We start from the raw sequence: 22,413 nt of genomic DNA, 5'->3' as shown, positions 1-22,413 counted from the left end.
TCACTTTTCAAGATTACCTGAGACAGCAATATTCAGGGCATTCAGCCTGGTGGCATATGTGAAAGACATGTGTTTGTAAAATGTTTGGATGCGAACGTGCACGCAATAAAAATTATAATCACATGGATTGTTTCGATCGCGGGAGGTCGTTTTCCTTTGGAAAGGAAATTTACGGCCATTAAGCAAAATTTTCAACCGTCTTACAACTGATAATCGCGCTTCAGCATCCGCACCACTCGTCACCCACTCCGTTTAGGAAAGTTCTAGCTAGGTACTCGACAGGAAATTTGATCCAGTAATTCATTGATAATTTACCGAGGCAAGGTAACGCATGTCTTCTGTTATTTGAGTAGCATCAAAATTGAAACCTATAAATTAGTTCGGATCATGAAAAGATGAATAGCAAAGCGGTTAAGTGTGGGCGTGTATACAACTGTCCATAACCCAGTGGCTACTTTAATTGAAAGGAACAAATAGGAACTCTATGTACGTCTTTGCGGGGCTTCACCAAAACAATATCAGTAGTCCGCCAGTCTGTTAGTTGTTGTCATCACGTCATTATTCGTGCGGAAAAGAAGCTGAAACCTTCATTTACGTTGGCGCTTTCCAGTTGTGACTGATTCAACCTTACAAAAGGTTAAAATGGCGTCTTTGTATAAATTTGACCGAGAGACGCCGTTAATCGTCTCTGTTTTTGTCATTTTGTCCGGAATCGTGTTCGCCTTTTGTGGAGGCTGCACAGGTAGGGACAAACCATTGGAAGCAATGCCATATTAACAATTTTGTTTATTAGGTAATGGTTTCTTTCGCTTATTTCACTCGTCGAGCAATCCTTTGCGAATTTCCATTTTCTTTTTAATTGGGTCGTTTTTTTGTTTCTTTCGTTCGTATATTCTGGGCTGAAAATTGAGAGTTATAATTAATGCCCAAGCTGTATTTTAAACATACAAAATTAATAATACTTCCTGAAAATGTTCATTTCTGATTGTTCAGAGAAAAGAATAAACAACGGCTACTAAAGACGTTTTGTCAGTGGTTTAAAACTTTGGTTGTAAGTTTTCTTTAATTTTTTTTTGTTTTTATTTTTTGTCTGTTTTTTCTCAGCGGACGAGTGTCGCATCATCCTGTTTGAGGAACCGATAGCAAATAGGGCGATTAAGGGGCATGTGATAAGGAGTAGTGAGGTCCTTAGTGAGGGGAGCTGTCGCACAATGTGTTATATGGAGCCAAACTGTGTCTCAATAAATGTGAAACCTTTAGACGGAGGAAAGTACAACTGTGAGTTGAATAACGCCACGGTTTATAAAAGTGAACTAACCTTCTTTGAAGAAGTGGATGCTTACTACCTGGCGATTAAGGTAAATGCTTCACTTAAACTTAAAGTTTTGTTTGGAATCAGAAGAATTTAAAGTCGTACACTTGCTCTTCGCTTTACAAATTTAGACAAGCATTTTTATTTGTTGCTTCTTCGTCCCCACCTTGATCTGAATCTGGCCTCACACCTACACTTCTTGTTCGATGTTGTACATTAATAAGAGTTTTTGTTCTTTTGGGAGGAAACCCAACCTTATACATGTATAAGCCTGGCCATTAGCATTATTGTAATTCAACGTGGTTTATCATGCTTCCTTGTAAATTTTTATTCTAGTGTGGTGACTATAAATAAATGAGAAAAATGTTCTCTCCTTTTTAACCCATGAATTGCGCGCATGGGCAAGAGCGAGTTGTAGGTATGCTGTGATGAATGGCGTTCGCTCGCTCGCTCGATTTGTCGATTCCTGTAAACTTTTTTCTATTCTAGGCTTTTCAACGCATTTGATAGTTTTTGGCGAGTGATTAACAAACGAAATGACGACCTTTGTTGCCAAGAATACTGTTGGGGTGAAAAGAAGCCAATGATAATCTTGAAAGAGTAAAACAGTTTACGTTTTTCATTTGTGAATTAATTTAAGTTTGCCCAATCTCCGAATACACTTTTATCTCTTGCAGTGTATATTTCATTTATGGCGTCAATACTTCTATTTTTAAATGTATGTATCCAGGAAAATGATCATTGCGTCCGAAAAAGAAAACAAAGAAAACAAAGAAAGGAAGTTAAGCAAAGCGCGAAATTTACCCGAGTACGGCGGATTTGAAGCGCCTACCTCGCTACCCTGTGACCGTCACTTATCGCCTGCTTTTTACCGTAAGGCCAACGAAAGTCCTTGAAAAATAAATTTGAAACTTTATTTAATTATTAATTTTACATTTAAAATGCTGATCTCTTGGTAATTTCTACCGCGGGCTCAAACGACCCGAGTCAGTGCTCGCCGATAGTCCGATATTAAAGTATCGCTAACGGCCACCTGCTCGTAAAGTAACTTGTTTAAGGCTTGTTTGGTATTCCTGGAGATGTACCGACGTTGGAAAGTGGTCCACAAGTGGGAACTGCATTGAAAGAAGCTCAAGCATAAGTTCAATCAATCGATAGGCTGTTTCTTCAATGGTGTAACTCGCACTGTGTATGCGTATGTTATTAGTGCACTGTTAAGTTTGTATGTTTCCAGATACCTTGAATTAAGGATTTTTTTCTTAAAAATGCGTCCTGGGGTGAGGAACAGGAAGTTCTAAAGGTGGGGATTGATATAACTCAAAATGAGTGTAATTATCAGTTCTCAAAACAAGGAATGTGCACTGACAGTGAGTGTCAAATACTGCCTAAAACTGATAGCAGAGTCCTTACTTTAAGGTGACTGAAGTTTCTCATAGTAAGACCTATTTTTTTCAAAGTGTGTAAGTAAAGATCTCAAAAGAGAGCACTTACTCCTCAAAGATTGTTAAATAATACATCATCCCTATGTCCTTGAGACAAGGATCTTAACGCCAGGAAGTGGTTCTTTATATCAATATTTTGTGCATGTAACACAGGTTAGCCAGGCCATACTACAAACTCTACAACGACTTTTAATCTGACATAATAAACCCAAATTGTGCTTTCTTTAAAATGTTCTACATTATTTTGAACTTAAGATACCTGCACAGCAACAAGTTTTATTTTGAAGCAAGACTTAAGTTACACCTCACTTCCTTTGATGTAGATCAAATGTACAGAAAAGTGACATGGCTTTATACCTAACACCAATTCTTCAAGAAATGGCACAGCTACATGTTAACTTAATATGCTGAAATTTTAACTATTCAATAAAAATCTTCATGCAGATTTACCAATAGTAAAATAAACAGTATATAGCGGCTTCATGACAAACACAAATTCATCAAGGAATAGCTATAGTAGCCTTTCCTTTAAATCATGCTGAAGATTACTCTTTCTCTTTGTCAAAAATCTTGTTACAGATTTGTCTGTACCTAACTGTTCGTCACAGAGGCTTTACACCTAGGACATGTTCTTCAAGAAATTGATAAAGCAACTTTTCTTTTGAATCATATTGAAGATTAAAACAATAATAAGTTGACAGTGACAACAACAATCCCTTTACAAGGATGAATATCCTAGCTGGTGTATGACTATAATTCTGTCAACTAGTGGTTTATATTTAGTTTGAGATTCTTTACTCTGGTTCAGTAATTTTTCGTATAATAATCACATGATTGTAAGTGAAAAATTACAAATGGTAGCAGTTTACTCTCCATACTTATTCTTCTGGAAGTTATAAATTTATGATTTATTTTGACAACCACTTTGATTGTTATTTGAAATGAAAAATTTTTGTGAATTACATGCAACAAGGATATTCCTGATGCTTTAAGGTCGACACACACGAGGGGACTAGTCCCTGCGACTAGTCCCAGCGACCAGTTTCATGCGACTAGTCCCTTCGTGTGAACTACATATTTCTGTGGTCGCAGGGACTTGTCGAATGAAACAAATGTTTGTCCCTTCGTGTGAACTGTTTGTGCGACCAGTCCCTGCGACCAAACGGTAAATAAGCCAATCACGGGTCAATATGATGCGTGACTTCCGGTATTTGTAAACATTGCAGTTTCTCTGAATTTTCCCTGAATTCTAGATTTCTACAACTAAAGAATAAAAAACTATTTCTAGTTTTGTACACATATACAGATGTCTTGGAGCCGTTTTGATGGAATTTTTACCCTATTTGACTCTGTGTCTGTTAAAAATAAATAAATAAAAAAAAAAACGGAACACGTAAATGCATGAATAATCCGACTGAATAAATGTAGTTCATTTGCGTTGATGTTTAATAGTGCTACAATGAAAAGTTGCCAAATTTGCACTGTTTTCGTGTAACGCCCCAGACTAAGAAACATCTTTTGCCTCTAAATTTTCCTATGTTCTTGTGCAATTGAGTGCCCCCGTGTGAACACCTTAAGGGACTAGTCCCTGCTACCGGTCCCCTCGTGTAAACCCTTTAAAGACTTGTCGTCGGGACTAGTCGCACGGACTAGTCGCAGGGACTAGTCCCCGCGTGTGTGCCGACCTTTATATTTAGGGTAAACTAGGAACACTCAAAACTATGGTCTTGTTTCATGAATCACAGATATTGAGTGTGTTGAAAGAAAAATTAATGAAAAAAGTTTTTCAAATTATATTTATAGTTATATTTCCTTGGGAATTTGACAAGCACAATTCCACAGATATTTCTGAAATTTTGGCAAGCATTTATCATAAATCTAGTTGGAAGAAGAACCTTTCTACATAGAATGAATACTTGCTAAAAGCAAGGATTTGAGATATTTATTCAATAGTGGAAATACCCTTAAAATGAGAATTCAAAGTCATAATTCTTAAAACAAGGAATGTGAATCTTATTTTTAATGGTGGCATTCTTAAACTGAGGAACTTTCATTGGAGAGTATAAAATTCTTAAAAGTAGAAATCTTAATCCTTACATTTCAAGGAATTGACCCTGAAGATAAGGAAAAAATCCTTGTTTTGAGTATCCACTGACTTACAATTATAATTCCGCAAAACATAAACTTTAGAGTGGTGTGAACATCCTTGTACTTGTTTTCATCCTCGTGCTAATAATTATCTCAGAAGTGCGAGACAGGCTTCAAGCGCGGTATTCAGTTGCAACACAAACATGGGCACAGCTGCAACATAAACATGAGCACAAGTGCTCAGTCGATGTTATGTTAAATAGGGACATGGTTGGTATAAGCAGTATAGTGCTTGCTGATTGCCTGAAAGTCTTTCGCTTAAGTTAATCCTAACGCTTATGCCAACCAAGTCTTAACTAGACAGTATAAGCAAAAAAAGAAGGCAACGTTTGATAATCATATGCATATTATGCTTATCCTTATGTCCGTGCGTTCCATCCAGCACATAAGCTTTTACATGCCTATCCCTATGCTTGCATCGCAAGTTAATACTGAGCTCAATATCGGAACAATAGTTTTATAATAAACAAAACAGCACCTTTTGAACTTTCATTCCACCAACCTTTACAGTAAAATCTAGAACAGTGCTTGTCTTGCACTAAATCCTAATCAGGCCATATTTTCTGTCTTCGAGGCCTTATTTAGTTTCACATCATATTCCTCAAAATGCTCATTTACCAGTCTAACGATTCATACCCTAGTATGAAAATCAAACACCCATTTCTATTGACCACACAAATTACATTGGCTTATCCAATTCACGAGTTGGCTCACAGAGCCTTTGATTTAATCGGTGCGTTGTTTTTTCCCTTTTGAACAGAATCCATGTAGTAGCAGCCCTTGTGTCAATAACGGAACTTGCCAAGTTGGTTTTACCAGCAAAGGGTTTCGATGTGTTTGTGTTCCTGGATATGCTGGAGCAAACTGCAATGGTACTGTAAAAAAAGAAAGTCTGTGATTTTGAAAATTTAGTTGTCCCTGATCTGTGATCAACATATATTTTCAAAACAGAAGGAAATTTTGTTGATGGACACAAAAAGTCATCTACCTATAACTCCTCCTAGCTAAAACCCCGAAGAAAGTTGTTTTAACCTCCGTAGGCGGTTGAAATAAAGTTGAAAATGATGAGCATGTCAAATAGAATCGGCTGGCATTTGTCACTGACGCGTGACTATATATTTGCCTTGTTGACCAAGCTCGCGGTCAAGATGGCTAGATGTTTGCCGAGTTCTCAGTTCTGCATTTTTATGGACCGAGACAAAGTTTAGGTCCATAAAAATGCAAAAAAAGAACGAGGCTAATATCCAGCCATCTTGACCGAACAAGCTTGGTTAATAAAGGATTTATTATATTGCAAAAAGATCAAATTCGCTTTATTAAGAGTAAGAATGACTTGCTTACTTCGAGAGCCGGGAATGAAAGCCAACTGTGTTTGTAACACATCAAAATCACGAGAGTCGTTTCTGTTCTACTATTTTGACTATCCTCTGCCACTCTTTGCGTTTCCATCGCCGAAATTGTCCAAGAATTACAAACGTAGTTCTAGTTGCATTTTTTGTAGCGCGGGATCAATACGAGCAATTCCGAGCAGGCAAGATAGGCCCATCTTGTCCGCTCGAGCAGCCAATCAGAACACAGGAATCGCTTTATCTTGCTCACGGGCGCTGTGAGCATTGTAATAACGTGACTTAATCGTGCTTTAATTGTGAGACAAGAGATAACAATTCATTACAAATGTGAGATAGTTATTGAATCGATCACTTCGCCGTCCATAGAAAAAGCATATTCGTTTGCAACGATAAAATGGGTTCTTTAAGAGAAACCTTTTCAGGCTCAAGTTTATTCCTACGAGATAGGGTGCACTATGGCCCCTCTTGCTAGTTCATAATACGTAATCCCCCATACCAGGGATATGTTTCCCAGTTTTCTGATACTAACCAACACTCCAAAGGGTAGAGAGGAACTGTGAGAGTTCAGATGGCTGAGTCGATATCTTTCTTGATCTTTTTAACTAAAACCTTCCTCAGACAGCTTGGGCAGCTTCGCACGCTAAGGTTTTATTTCTTTTCACAGTATTATCAAGATCTTGCAGTGACTTAAAGAAGCTCGATCCTAAAGCGAAAAGCGGAATCTGTCTGATAGATCCTGATGGTGAAGGAGGATTGCTGCCTTTCCTCGTCATCTGTGACATGAGTGGCAAAGACGGAGTTGGTGTGACTGTCATAAGTCACGACAGCGAAAACAGGACACTGGTGGACAATTGCGAAGAAAAGGGGTCCTACTTGCGAGATATATCCTACAAAGAAGCGAATATATCTCAACTGGTGAGTCTCATCAAAGTTTCCCAGCAGTGTGAGCAGTTCATTAAGTACGAGTGCCGTGGTTCTACATTGAAAGATGGCTTTTGGCTTTCACGTGATTCTGAGAAAATGACCTACTGGAGTGGTGAAGCACCTGAAAGTCACATGTGCGCATGCGGAATGAACAATTCATGTGTAGAACCATCAAAGAATTGTAACTGTCATGCAAATGACAATGTATGGCGTGAAGATAGTGGTTTCCTTACTAACAAGAAACACCTGCCAGTTAAGCAGCTGAGGTTTGGGGATACAGGTACAGACGAAAGCGGAAAGGACGAGAGGGGTTACCATACATTGGGAAAGTTTAAGTGTTACGGAATCGCTTGATTGTAATGAATAACCAATTCAAATCGTCCCGTCTAACAGAAAACTTATGACAACTATTGCAAGACAGTCAGTGATTCTTATGTATGGTTTATTTATTAAATTTTTATAAGTTATTTCGCGAGGCAATATTTCACAACGATGATTTGATAATGCGAAAAATAACTCACAGTACCCTTTTCAGTTATTTCATTTATTTATTAACCGGCAGTAATTAACCTGGCTGGCTCAGTTTAGCTCAAAGCTCGTTTGAATGGGGGCCTGTATAAAGAATATATGTTCGACAAAACATATATCGAAATATATCACTGAACTGTCAAGATATCGTAACTTCGTGAGCTAGTGTAAAACGTCTGCATTGTGATCGCGACAAATTCTGTTAAGACTAGCTATGCTGCAATTTTAACCATTTACAATTGTAATTTTTTAAGAATAATGATCGATTTATCAACTCGTTTACGAGTAAACCATATCTCGATAGTTCTCTATGATGGTGGTGTATACTTTTTTTGTGTGTATTCATACCCAAAGCTCGACTTGAGTTATTGTTATTGAATATATAGCTCCCATTATGTAAATACGTAGTGCTATTGGTGTTTCGAATAATTCTAGATCTAGTGGCAACATTTATTTCCGTTTTTGGATGTAGAACTCAAGACACGAATATTGCTTTATATAATCGTAGATTTTAAGTTGTAAATAATTGAGGAGGACATGTAATTTGGCATCTTTTTGAAGAGTTCTTGAACACACTAAAATATTGAGTTGTTAGGCAGCTTGTTAGCTTTTTATATGACACTGGCTGTATTATTAAAAATGTAATGACTGACATTTGTAAAATCTGAGTAAAACAAGTTTACTAATCAAACTCTCGGTGCCGCATTGAAGTGGGTGGGGGGATATTGCTATTGCTTTGATTAAATAATAAACTTTCAGGACGTGTTAACTCATACTGAAACCTTTATCTAGTAATCATGCATTTGTGACAGATTACGCAGATCTTGGGAGCCATAGGTTAACCAAGCTTTGATACCCATCTGTGACGGTTATTTTTCTGATACTTCTGAAAATTCTTTTAACATTTGCATCTTGTCTTTCGGTGTATAAATTCGACTTACATGAGAGATCAATTTTAAGTTATTCCCTTGATCCTAAACATCATTATGAGAACTGAGATGAAGAAAGGACCAAAAAAAAATTCTCCTTCCCTATCAACTCTTGTTGTTATATTTTGAATAGATCTGGTTGCTTTTGTTCATTTGAATTCATTATCATCACAGGCAATTTTAGAACTATGCATCGGATGACAAAGAAACTCCATTACGGATCTAATTAATGTTAAGCAATAATTCGGACGTATGACGTTACGATCTCAGTCTGAACTACAGCTATTGCCACCCAGGACCATTAGAAAACTTTAGGTGATAGATCATTTATGACGTCTGCCCCTAAACTTTGGAACAGATTTCCATCAAATATAAGAGCAGTAAATGATCTTAATTGTTTCAAAACACTTCTCTTCAGACAGGCATTTTCATGTTTGCTTTTATAGTTCGTTATCATATTTTTTAGTCCATCAAATTGTATATTCTTAGCCTTTTATAATTCGTTTTCATATTTTATTCTGCTTAGTCTTATTGTATAGCGCATTAGATCATATCCACATCTATTTTTCGCTCTATAAGTCATAAATTATGATATGATACGATAATTCTGTTAAGCTCTAATTTTGAAATAACTTAATTGAACAGCTGAAAGCATTCCTTTGAGCAAATACCTTGGAAATGAAGTTAAAGTTCTGCCCCAATGTGGGAAGAAGACTTTGTGTTATTAGGCAAGAAATACAAAGAAATTCAAGATAACATGCCCTAATTTAATGATAACTTGTCGCAAAATATTGTTTACGCTTCGGCTTTGAATAAGCATTACCTGCTGGACTACAGTCGGAGCCGGCTGCGTCATCATATTTGGGTTCTTCAAAAAGTCATGGTTATCTCAAGAGAGCTGCCTTCAAATGATGTTTTGCTCAACTCTAAAGAAGTGATAACGATACAAAGTCGGCAGGCAACCAAATTAGACAAGTGAGTAAAAGGAGTAAGTTTCTATAGAAACTGTACGTAGTGCTGCGTCGGCGGAGGTGTTGCAAAATAATGTGGTTTTATCGACTGAGTTGATAATGTGGGTTGGCGTCCGTACATGACAGGACGGAAAACGCGTGCACTGTAAGTACCTCTAGTTGTCCCATACAAAGCCTTAGAAAACTTTTCTAAGGCTTGGTGCGGGACAACATGAGGTACTTACAGTGCACGCATTTTCTGTCCTGTCATGAGAGTCTCAAAAGCCGACGTTTCAAGCGTTAGTCCTTCGAAACAGTGAATAGATCGCTCAGGTTGCCTTGCATCGGAAATGAGAAACTTGAAATTGTGAGCCAAATTTTTCAATTGTTCACCCTCCCTGATGTAGGTCGCTGACAGGTGCCCCTTGCTCTCTGTCTGCGTCAAGACAATGCCACAATACAGGGTTTACATGGCAAAGTAGAGATCGCTTGGTTTCTTCGATTTTATAGGCAATTTCTTTCAAAATCTAAGGACCCAGACTTCCCCTAGATACGCATGCACAGAGTATAGGGCCTGTGCCATCGAGGTTTATTTATTGAATTCATTCCCATTCTGCATAGACTTGTCAGTGAAGCGCTAAGAGCATTGCACTGTTATGCTAATGACTGTCTATAAATAATGGCTTTTTCAAATACTTTAGAACGTTTTCCTTTTCTTTGCAATAATCTGCTGGCGAGAAATTCGATCATTCATTGATGGTGACATATCATCGTCCGACGATGGCATAACAGCAATAATGGATGGTGTATAGAAGTTGTCATAGCATTAGCAGAAATGTAATGGCACTTCTATATCTTCCTTTTCTAAAATAATGGTCAAGGTTGCCGGAAAATCTCTTTAATCACACTTATCGCAGATTGCCAGGAAAAATAGGAGTGATAAATAGAATGTAAATATGAAATAAACAATTTTTAAAAATCGAGTTTCCAGATGGGATTTGAACCCACAACCCTCCGTGATCTAGTCGGATGCTCTAACCACTGAGCTACAGGAGACTCTATGGTGAGCAAGGGTCAACTAGTGGGTGTTGACTGGAACCGCATCACGCGGCTACACAGCCAAACATCAGCTAGCGCATAGAAGCTCACTCACAGCATCAGCATCAGTCTCCTGTAGCTCAGTGGTTAGAGCATCCGACTAGATCACGGAGGGTCGTGGGTTCAAATCCCATCTGGAAACTCGATTTTTAAAAATTGTTTATTTCATCTTTACATGCTCACTTTTGAGGCTGGTTGGCTGCATGTGATGCTTTATGCATGTGATGCTTTAATGTGACAGCGTGATGCTGTTAGTGAGCTTCTATGCGCTAGCTGATGTTTGGCTGTGTAGCCGCGTGATGCAGTTCCAGTCAATACCCACTAATTGACCCTTGCTCACCATAGAGTCTCCTGTAGCTCAGTGGTTAGAGCATCCGACTAGATCACGGAGGGTCGTGGGTTCAAATCCCATCTGGAAACTCGATTTTTGATAAATAGAATGCCTCTGAAAAACCAAGATCTTGAATTTCCCAAAAGGGCCTGTCCATCGAAAATTAACATTGTCATATGGGTTTATTGACCCAACAGTTAGTACGTGCCTGACGTAATCATTTTCAACAAGTTATCAGCCTTGAGCCAGAGATACACTCTCTTTTTCTGTATTTTTTGTGATTGGGACAATGAAGACACCTCACTCCGATCTTGAATTTTCATGGGGCACTCTGGGAGGATACTGACAAGTATTTGGAAAACCAGTATAGTATCTTTGAATTAACATTCCGTATCGGGGATATTTTGTTACACCTGCTGAAAGTTAAACAGGCTATTTCCCTTGCCGTAAACCAGCTTCCACAAAGATGAATTCCTCGGTATATTTCAAGATTGCAGCCGCAACTTTCCCTTTTATCATTTCTATCTTATTCGGAATCAGAGTGACATCAGTTTTTTCTTGTTGTAGTGAGTTTGAATCCAAATGTTGCAAATGATTGCTGTTCCGTATAGTTTTCTATTTTTCATTTATTTCTTTACTTTTTAAAGTTCCGAGGTTCTTAAGACTTCCAGAATCACTCAAGGCGGAAATGCTATGAGTATCTTCTTGTGTTCAGGAGACTGATTGTCTCATTAGAATCCTTGATGATAGGTGATGGATTTTTTATTGTGTGAACCTTTTAGTTCTTTTTAACTGAAGACATTGCCGACCTCATCTTACTCCCTGTTGTCTCTACGACATGATGCAAACTTCTGGACAAAGTTGTTGGAGCAACCTGGGCAGAACAGTCTTAACAGTGCATATTTTCGTGAATCTTCTAATCGATTATTGCCTTTAAGGCCAATTTAAAGTTTTAGCTCACACATGAATAAAATATTTCAAATTAAGACAGCAGAAAGCAAAGAAGTGCCCCTCGGTGACATCTCTGACTAATTCACACAACTAACTGATACTATCTGAGATATAGAAAACGTGTCTAATGCGTTAAGAAGGGTTTAAAAAACGCAGAAGCTCTAAGCCAGACAAAAAGATGATGGTTTCGAATGGAGTTGTTTTCAAAATTTTTCTCCAGTCATGTGACAGAATCCTCTTCAGTATCAGTCACGAGAATTATGTACGTCTAAGTCATAAGACTTTCTTTCGAATAGGATCTTCACATCACGAAAAACGCTTTCTACTTTAAGGACTAACAAATTCTCAAAAACAATCTATGCCTGCTAAGATTGAAGTTTAGTTAGGCTAATTGTGAATTAGTTTTCATATGAAATTAAAAGTAGGCTTATAACATTAAACTTGAGAAAGGATCTTAAATCGAAAAACGCCTAGAACCCGCGATGCTATACTTATGACAAACGTCTTAGCATTCTGCCGTTAAGAGCAAATGTGTCCAAAAATCGGACATTTTCAAAATATGATGGCAACAGCCAAAAGGTCGATTCAGCTCATATTCTCAAGTTAGGTTGGCCAAAGAGTGAAACAAACCACTGCATCCTTAGTTTGGCTGAATATGGATTTATTTTCGAGAAACTCGCTAACAACTGAATTTTACCAAAACATGGCTTTTCAGGCTTAAAATTTCAGACGCATCTCGAAGCGTTGCGTCACAAAATGAAAGAACCTGGTTGATAAAAAGTACCAAATCTTAAAAAACAACATCAAAACATATGTTGATTGCAATTTGAGCAATTTTTCACCATTTATTTACACAATCGAATTGAATTTATCCGACCTACTTCCAACTGGATTAAATATAGGTCAAAAGTAACCTGTGACTTAACTATGTGCTATACAAAATAATTAACTGGAAATCTGGGTTTCGGAAGGCGGAAAGTAGTTCTTTCGGATCTCCAAAGGATTATTTGGGGAAATGATTTAATCAAATTTTAATGTTGGATAAAATGCGCCGATTCGACGGTGTCGTCAATTAGTCGAAAATGTACACATACTCACGCAAACTCCATCTGTTCGCATTTTACGTCCGATCTATAGCTTATTTAACATAGTATGCTCTTACTTTCCATGTTTCTGAGGATTGCAGTCCTGAAATTGTTGCATCTCTCTCACAATAGCGATATTACTTGAAAGGATAGTCAACGCCTCCTATTAATGATTGTTAACAAAGCGTATCTCGGGATTTTTAATTTGAGGTTTTCTCCATCCCCATTTCGTTGAAAAAGAGGCTGTAATTACTTCACGTAAGAGTTCTTTGCTTAAATGTTAGTCCTTAACTGAAACACGAACCAAATGTAAGCGAAATTTTGCTGGTTCAGAAACGTGCTTCTCGTGGGCGGAACAACGCTAATTAATTCAAAATGAGATCTACTGAAATCGACAACTTCGCAAAAACAGAACATTGTGCTGTGAAACACGTAGCTTCAGGAACTTAGGTCTTGTTTTAAATATACGAAACAGGAGTAAATAATCATGTAGCCTCGTTTCGTAATTTGAAAAATATATCATGATTAAAAGTATCATGGTATTTTTTAAATCATTGTTTTAGGTGGATAAAGCTCATATTAGGTCAAAAGGAGCGAAGGATCTGCAAATGGCATAGTCCATCACTTCAGATGTGCCGTTAAAGAAAAATGCATGTTGAGTTGTGACGACGATAAAATCACAGAGCTCTGGGTTAAAAACTGCAACAAGACTTTTTAATGACGAGTTGGGGTTTTTTCGAGTCACATCAGTGTGCGGTGCCGCGTGGCACGACGGATTATGTGACTTTCTGATCACATGACTACAGTCACGCGTGTCACGCCACATCCCTTTCCCTTACAATATCAACAATGCCAACAACATCAACAACAACAAAATAATAGAATAGGATAGAGGCGAGGTCAATTCAATGTTCAAGTGTTCAGCATAGGTCATAATCCTCGAGCCAGGTTGGGATACGTCTGGTTCGCCCGGAGCGTCTAGGTGGGAGAGCTGAGGCTAATTCTGTGCTGTCTGGGACAGAGTGTGCTGGGGACAATGTGTCATTCTCTTGAGTCCCTAGAGCCAATGGGATTTGGCACTGGTCTGGTACAGGCTCTGGCAAAACAGGTGATCTGCTCTCATTCTCAGTCTGATGTGGTGACCTGCTCTCATTCTCAGTCTGGTGCGGCTCTTCATTGTTGCTGTTCGGTACTGGTGACAGCTCCATGGTGGAGCGAGGCTGGCAGCGGTTTCTGCGGAAGCACCGTCCATCTACATGAACTTCATATGAGCGTCAACCAAGAATACGTGAGCAACGACCTAGGCTCCATTTCTGTTCCCTAGGCAGTTTCATTCGGATCGCCTCTCCCACCTTCAAGGGAATGAGGTTCTTTGTGCCCGTGTTTTACTGCTTGCACTGTAGTCTTTTCCTAGCTGCTAGACTTCTCGCTGTGGTCTTTAGGTCACTGTTTGGCTAGAGTAACTTTTCAGCAGTTGGCAGCAAGGTGCGCGTGCGCCGGCCCAACAGTCTTTGAACTGGTGAGGTGCTGAATCCCTCACTTGGGGTGTTGCGCTAAGGGAGGATCGCCAACAATGGGTCTCGTTTGTCCTCCGCCTTCAAGAGCAGTCCTTTGCAGGTCTTCACAGCATTTTCCACTTTTCCATTCGCTTGTGGATATCTTGGACTTGAAGTTCGATGCTCGAACTGCCAATCTGTAGAGAAATTCTTGAATTCCTGATTATCAAATTCAGGACCATTATCACTGATCAGCACTTCAGTAATGCCAGGTCGGGAAAACTGCACCTTAAATTGGCTAATTACGGCTTGTGCTGTCTTCCTATGAAACTCAACTACTTCAAAGAAATTGGACAAGTAGTTCACCATTATCAGAAATGTCTACTTCCCAATGACAAACAGATCCGCGGCGATTTTCTGCCAAGGGCGCGAAGGAAGTTTATGTGGTTGAAGCTCCTCGCGGGCTAGTGCTGGACGGTACATTTGACAGATTGTAGAGCGCGAAATAAAGTCTCTTATTTCAGCACTCATTCTTGGCCAGTACAAAATTTCACGAGCACGGCGAACACATCCTCCAATGCCAATGTGACTACTGTAGAGCTGAGTTAGCATGTCCTTTCGAAGTGAAAGGGGTACTACAAGCTGTTCGCCACGGAAAACTATACCTTGCGACTCTATCAACTCACTTCGCTCATCGTAATATGGTTGGAGAGCAGGGGTACATTTTTTTTTGTCGGGCAACCCTAGCTTGATAACACGGATAAGTTCCTGGATATCACCATCTGCAGCAATTTGTTCCCTGAAAACATCTCATTTCGGCGGTTCAATAAGAATATGCTCTTCATGATCAACTGTCTCAAGTGCACGAATCTCACAGAACTCTGTCTGCGCTCCATCAGTGGTGTTCAGATATGCCCGACGCAATGCATCTGCAATATGCATGAGTGTACCTTTCTTGTATTGCACTTCAAGGTTGTACTTTGGTAGGGCCAGCCGCATTCGCTGTAAACGCTTGGGTGACTTGTGAATTTCTTTTTTAAAAACGGACTTCAATGGTTCATGGTCAGTCTCAATAGTGACCATATCTCGCCCGTAGAGGTTTTGATCGAACTTGTCACACGACCAAGTAATGGCGCGCATCTCTTTTTCGATTTGTGGGTAACGAGATTCTGTATCAGTAAGGGCTCGGGAAGCTTAACAAACAGGCTGGCCATCTTGCAGCAATACAGCCCCTAAATCAGACTGGCTTGCATCATATTGGACAGTGATTGGTCTGCTTAAATCATAATAGCGAAGAACAGGTGCCTCCGTCAGAAACTTCTTGATTGTGTTCATGGCAAGGGAGAGTTGTGGCAACCACTGGAACTCCACATTCTTGTCTTCTAGGCGTCAGAGTGGTCTGTCATCTTTGATAGGTGAGGCATAAACTTTGCAAGATAGGTCACCATCCCAAGGAATCGCTTCAATGCAGTGTTATCCTTTGGTTCAGGCATCTGCAATATGGCCTGGATCTTCTCAGGGTCAGGTCTTAGGCCCTGAGAAAGGAGTAGATGACCCATGAATTTCACGCTTGACTGGCGCCGTTTCACTTTGGCACGATTCAATATCAGGTTCCGCAAGCAGCATTTTTCGAGAAAAGCGCGCTCATGTCTTTCGAGGCTGTTATTTACTTCTCGGTCACTATTACCAAATCCGGCAATCAGAAAGTCATCCGCTATCACTTCCACTCCTTCAAGATCCTTCACGAACTCATGCATGATGCATTGCCATACTTCAGGCGCTGAACAGATGCAAAATGGCACCCTGTTCCATCGGTACCGCCCAAATGGTGTATTGAATGTGGTTTTGTAACTCGACTCAGTGTCAAGACGTTTCTGCCAGAAACCATCTTTGGCGTCTACCACGGTGAACTTCTTTGCTTGTGAAAGTCGGGTTGCAACTTCCTCCACTGTAGGCATTTGGTAGTGCTCTCAACAGATGGCTTTGTTCAAATCGCGAGGGTGAAGGCATATACGCAACTTGTTGGGTTTGACAATGACCAACATACTAGAGACCCATTCCGTTGGTTCAGTTACCGGGGTGATGACGTCACTGGCTACCATCTCATTCAGTTTATTTTTGATCTGGTCCCGTAAAGCCACTTGCACACGACGAGGCGTAAGTACTACGGGTGGCACAGCGTCATCGGTAACTATGTGGTACTCGCCTGGGAGGTCCCCCAATCCTTGAAAAACATCCTTGTATTCATCTAAGAGATCAGTAATTCCCGTTGTTACAGCGACACTAGGGGTCGAATCGAGACCGAAGGAATTTGATGCAACTGCTCTATCACAGTCATTAATTGTGACAAACTCCAGTTCAATACAGGTGCTGTAGGATAACAGTGGTGCAAGGTCATCTCCTGTAATGTTGAAAAGCAACACATCTCTTTTCCCATGGGGCCATATGGGAAGTTCTGTCGACCCCATTATCCTGTATCGTTCATTTGTAGAAGTTTTTATTTTTAAAGAGAAGGATTAAGAGCGCCTTACAGGCTGCACACGTTTCTAGTAGCTCCGTAAATCTAATTCGTTTTGACTGTTTTTAAAATTTCTACTTCATAGTTATATTAGTCAACGATATACATTCTGTCTTCCCTTTCATATGGCGACGATGTATTCGAGATTCACTCTGCTTTCGATCTTGGAATCGATGCCGAAAGTTCGTATTGAGTCTCAGCTCTGGCGTGCTCTGAGTCAGAATGAAATTTCACGACTACAACCTACGCGCCGAGGATGCAGAGCCGGGCGGAGGAAAGTGAAATCTGTTGATATCCGCGGCAGGGAAACATGGAAACATTCTACGCTCTTGGATAGTGAAACTTTTAAGAGTTTAAATGTTTTTGGAGATCAAAACAGAGGACATTTGCATACTTCATCGAGGAACTTATTAATATTCAAGTTCACACTTTTGGCAGTGACAATCATAACAATAGCATTCTCACTTCCCGCCTGCCTGTTTCTACGATAGATCTAGCTCTTGATACGGGCTTGCAGACGAACCAAAGTGGGCAGCCGCTGCTGGGAAAGTCAGCTTACCAAGTACCGAAGATTATGGTTACAAATGTAATGTCCTCAGTACCTAAGATTGATGAGGTGCAGGAATTTATTCATCGAAGCAAGGCCGGTCTGGTTTTCATCACTGAAACTTTACTGAAATCAAGTATCCAAGACTCTGTTATTGACGTTTCTGGTTATACCATTCTACGAAAGGACCGGTCCGTACATAACCACGAGGGAGTCTGCATCTACTTGAAGGATGATGCTTTTAAATACAATCGGCTTGATGAACTCTCGTGCTGTGATGAGCATGAAACGTTATGGGTACAGCTACGCCCTCCTCGCCTTCCAAGGGGCTTTTCCTCCTTAATTGCAGCAGTTATATATCATCCCTTCTGGTCAAAGCCCGAAAAAGATTTAATGCATGATCACTTATTCAAATCATTCTCCTTAGCTGAGTCTAAATTTCCTAATTGTGCTTTGATCGTGGCTGGCGATTTTAATCGCCTTGATGTCAAGCCCAACGCCACTTTAAGCAAATTGTAAAGAAGCCTACAAGAAAAAATGCAATTCTCGATTTGGTGCTTACTAATTTGCACGAATTCTACGACACTCCACAATCGTTTCCACCTTTTGGTCTCTCTGATCATAATACTGCCATTGCCGATGCAAGGGTTAGAGACACCAATGATGACATTTCAATCAAGGTAGTATTCAAACGAGACAAACGAGCAAGCCGGAAAGCTGTACTAGGCCGATATCTAAATTCCATAGACTTGTCTTGCTTGTTTGCGAACGCTGAAAACTGCCAGGACATGGTAAATGTATTCCAGAAAATGATAAAAACAGGACTGGACTGCCTGATGCCTATGAAAACAGTCCGTGTCAATACATCTGATGTCCCATGGATGACCCAGCACTTAAAAGATGTTATATTGAAAAGGCAAAAGGCCTTTCACACTCATGGCGCGGATTCAGCGCAGTACAAGTTCTTTGGGAACATTGTAAATCGCGAGAGGAAAAAGTGCAAAGGGAACTTCTATAAGACCAAAATTGCGCATGCGAAGGATGACAATCCAGACCTATGGTGGAAAGAAGTGAAGCGGCTCTGTGGCGCCAAGTCCCACTCAGGCGACTGGAAACACCAGATTAAAATAGAAGGTGTCGAGGATCTGTCTGATCAGGATCTAGCTAATATGATCAACAAAGTTCTTTTGCAGCCTCTCGAGGAGTATCGCCTGACGCAACCACTTGTCAAGGTACCCATTGAGATTGACACGTCAGATCTACATGAATTAACAGAACTACGGTTGCTATCTAAGCTCAACCCATCAAAGGCGAGTGGCCCGAACGAGGTGCCAAATTGGCTCTTGAAGGAATTCGCGGATTTTCTTGCTTTCCCAGTCAGAAAAATCATCAATGCGTCACTTAGAGAGCAGTGCTAGCCGCATATATGGAAACTTGCTGATGTGACCCCCCTACCCAAGAGGAAGCCCGTAGAAGATCTCAAGAAAGACTTGAGACCAATCTCACTGACGGCATGCCTCTCTAAGGTTGCAGAGGAATGTGTTGTAAGTGATCACTTCAAACCAGCCGTCTTGGGAGTTTTGGATCCAAACCAGTATGGGGTCGTGCCAAACTCCTCTACAACCCTAGCTATGATTCACATGATTCACCGATGGGCAGAAGCGACTGACGGAAACGGCGCTACCGTGAGAGCCACACTATACGATTATAGGAAGGCTTTTGATCTTTTAGATCATGGCATTTTAGTTAGGAAGCTGACCGTCTTGGAGATACCCAAACAGATAATTAATTGGATCATAGATTTTTTATCGGGCCGTTTTCAGCGAATCAAACTTGCAAAAGGTTGTTTTTCTGAGTGGGAGTCAGTTCCGTCCGGCGTCCCACAAGGAACAAAGCTAGGGCCGTGGTTATTTCTTGTGCTTATTAATGATCTTGAAGTAAGTAGTGGCATAAATGCCGAAATGTGGAAATATGTTGATGACACTACGACCTCAGAAGTTGTCATCAAAGGAATTAAAGGCAAGTATCTCGCAAAGGATAGCTGACCGTGTAATGGAGTACAAAAATAGAGTACAACTGAACAATGATAAATGTAAAGAGCTTCGAATTACTTTCATTAAACAAAAGCAGGAGTTTCCTCCAATTATAGTTAATGGGAAAGGTGTGGAAACCGTAAAGTCTGCAAAACCTCTTGGGGTCACCATAAGTGATGACCAGTCATGGAACAAGCATGTTAGTGAGATTATAAACAAGGCCTCTAAACGTTTGTATTTTTTTGGAGCAGCTTAAGAGGGCGAGACTTCCGACAAGTGATTTAGTCTTATTCTATTGCACTTCCGATCTGTACTTAGTTATGCGGTACCGGCGTTCTATTACTCGCTGCCATTGTATCCCAAGACGGAACTGGAGCGTGTCCAGAAAAGGGCGCTGGCTATTATTTTCCCGGGGATAGACTACCGCGATGCTTTAGTCAGCACTAAACTACCAAGCATTGAACGTTACAATGAAAATATTTGTAAGAAGACCTTTAATTCTATTTTAAATGATAAGAGTAACCGGTTAAGAAATCTTTTACCCTCAGCCCATAAGTCGTCTTACCATCTAAGACGATGCAGGCGTTTTGAAACACCAAGGTTGAAAACAAATGGGTTCAGGGACACATTTTTAATGAAATCTTGTATTGAGCATGATATTATATAAATATAGCTTTATTGATTTTAATAATGTTTCATCATTTTACAGTATTCAATTTCACTTTTAGGCTTATTATTATTCTTAGATTAGTCATACTTAACAACTATTCACAGAAGTGGAGGTGGTTAGTGGTGGATATTTACCGAGCCGCGAAGCGGCGAGGTAAATATTCACCGCTAACCACCGACACTGAGGTGAATAGTAGTTTTAGTATATATTAAAACAGTGAGATAATGTACACCACCAAAAATTGATTTTAATTCATACATTCCAGCAACGATTCCAACATTTTCCCGCGCGTAACGATCCAACTCGGCTCGGATCGCGGTAAGTGATTTTTTGTTTTTGTTGTAAAACCTCCCGTCTCGTTTTTTCGCTGACAGATAAAATTTCTGAAGACATTCTTTTAGCTCTGGTGGCGACATTTCTTCAAATGGTGTTACAAACTCTTTTTGTATTTGAAACCAATCTGTAAAAAATACCATTTAACTTTGATTTTCAAGTGAACAAGTGAGGTTACGCAAGATTAATTTGCATTTGTAAACAAAACCTTTTTTATTGGTTTTTATCGATAAACTCCCGGTGACCATTACCTTTAAACACGGCCAAACCAAATTTAGTCGCTTTCTGTGTTTTCAGGGACTGCTTCGTCGTTATTTGAGTGATTTCCTCGCTTGTCACGGATGCAAACCGGCACGCCATTTTTCCCAAGTTGCTCGGATGTAAATAGCAAAGGATATTCGGAGTTTGACTAGCCAATCAGAGCGCGCCTTCAACGCTATCCACTGTTTTAGTATATACTAAAATTAGATATTCTGTTACAATTTTTTTAAATACGCAATTCAGCCCCTTAGCTAGGGGGCTGCCATGTATTCATTTGTTAAATAAACCTTTATTTATTTATTTATTATTATTATTTAATAAACTTGTGTGAGCAGAGATAGACTTTTTTCAAATCCACCTCCTCTGTGACTCGCCGGTAATCCTTAAGCGAGAGGAGGTTGCATTCTGCACCTGTGTCTAGTTGGAATGTCACCTGACTCTGACTGCTTGGCTTGCCAACTTCCATGGTAATCATTGCACGCGAGCCACACCCAATTTGAATGATACAAAAGACTTCTTCTGTTACTTCTTCTACAGTGTTTATTTGTGGGGTAGTTGGTCGGCACTGTGCAAAAGTGGACACTTACTTGAGTTTAGTCCTTGATTGTTCTTCCTTTCTGTTTTAACCGCGCCAACTGTCTACTCTGTTCTGCTGGTAATCATCTTTAATTGCTGACTGGTCTGCTCTGCGGCTTTGCATATATCGATTGCTTTAGACGAAGTCAGATCGTTTACTCGTAAAAGGCGTTCTCGTACTTTGTCATCTCGGAGCCCAAGGATCAAACGGTCGCGCAGAATCTCTTCCGGTGTGATTTCGTTATGAGAACAGTTCTCGGCAATCACACGCAACTCGATCACGTACGCACTTATACTTTCGCCTGCCTCTTGTTTGCGATTATTGAAACGATATCGTTCGTAAATTACCTGAGTGCGAGGTTCGCAATATTATTCAAATTTGGTTAACACATCCTTATTACAGTCTTCCTTCTGACCTTCAATCCAAACAAACGTATCAAACACTTTGACAGCATCTTCTCTGATGACCGATAGCAATGTTGACACTCGAATAAGATCCTCTTGCTTGTAAATTCCCGCTGCAATTTCATATCGTTGCCAAACTTTTTTCCACTGTTTCCAGTTACTAGCCAGATTGTCATCCACTATCAGCGGTTTTGGTGGCGGCAAATTCACCGGAGAAAAGGCAAGATGGTGGCCAAATATGTTTTACCCTTCAGTCGAGTGTTCACTCACTAACACTTCTAAATTTTTTTTCTCTTAAGTCGTCCTCAAGCGAAGCTCGATCCCACTCCTGACACCATGTTGAGTTGTGACGACCATAAAACCACAGAGCTCTGGGTTAAAAACTGCAACAAGACTTTTTAATGACCAGTTGGGGTTTTTTCGAGTTACATCAGTGTGAGGTGCCGCGTGGCAGGACGGATTATGTGACTTTCTGATCACATGACTACAGTCACGCGTGTGACGCCACAATGCAGTGTTGAAATACT

At 40.0% G+C, this 22,413-nt stretch overlaps 1 protein-coding gene and 1 pseudogene across 1 annotated transcript; both read left to right on the top strand.

Moving 5' to 3' along the window:
* Nucleotides 1–443: 443 nt before the first annotated feature.
* Nucleotides 444–8,394, top strand: LOC111346204 (neurexin-4). Its single transcript, XM_088758666.1, has 4 exons — nucleotides 444–742; nucleotides 1,105–1,358; nucleotides 5,663–5,774; nucleotides 6,916–8,394. The coding sequence occupies exons 1-4, from the start codon at nucleotides 643–645 to the stop codon at nucleotides 7,527–7,529; spliced, it is 1,080 nt and encodes a 359-aa protein (XP_088614792.1). The 5' UTR covers nucleotides 444–642; the 3' UTR covers nucleotides 7,530–8,394.
* Nucleotides 8,395–17,601: 9,207 nt separating this feature from the next.
* On the top strand, nucleotides 17,602–21,105 carry LOC148733081 (uncharacterized; annotated as a pseudogene).
* Nucleotides 21,106–22,413: the final 1,308 nt, after the last annotated feature.

This window comes from Stylophora pistillata, chromosome 4 (assembly GCF_964205215.1).
Source record: "Stylophora pistillata chromosome 4, jaStyPist1.2, whole genome shotgun sequence".
In the NCBI taxonomy this organism is placed as follows: Eukaryota; Metazoa; Cnidaria; class Anthozoa; order Scleractinia; family Pocilloporidae; genus Stylophora; species Stylophora pistillata.
Note: the sequence above shows the minus strand (reverse complement) of the source record. Positions and strands in the feature narration are given on the sequence as shown.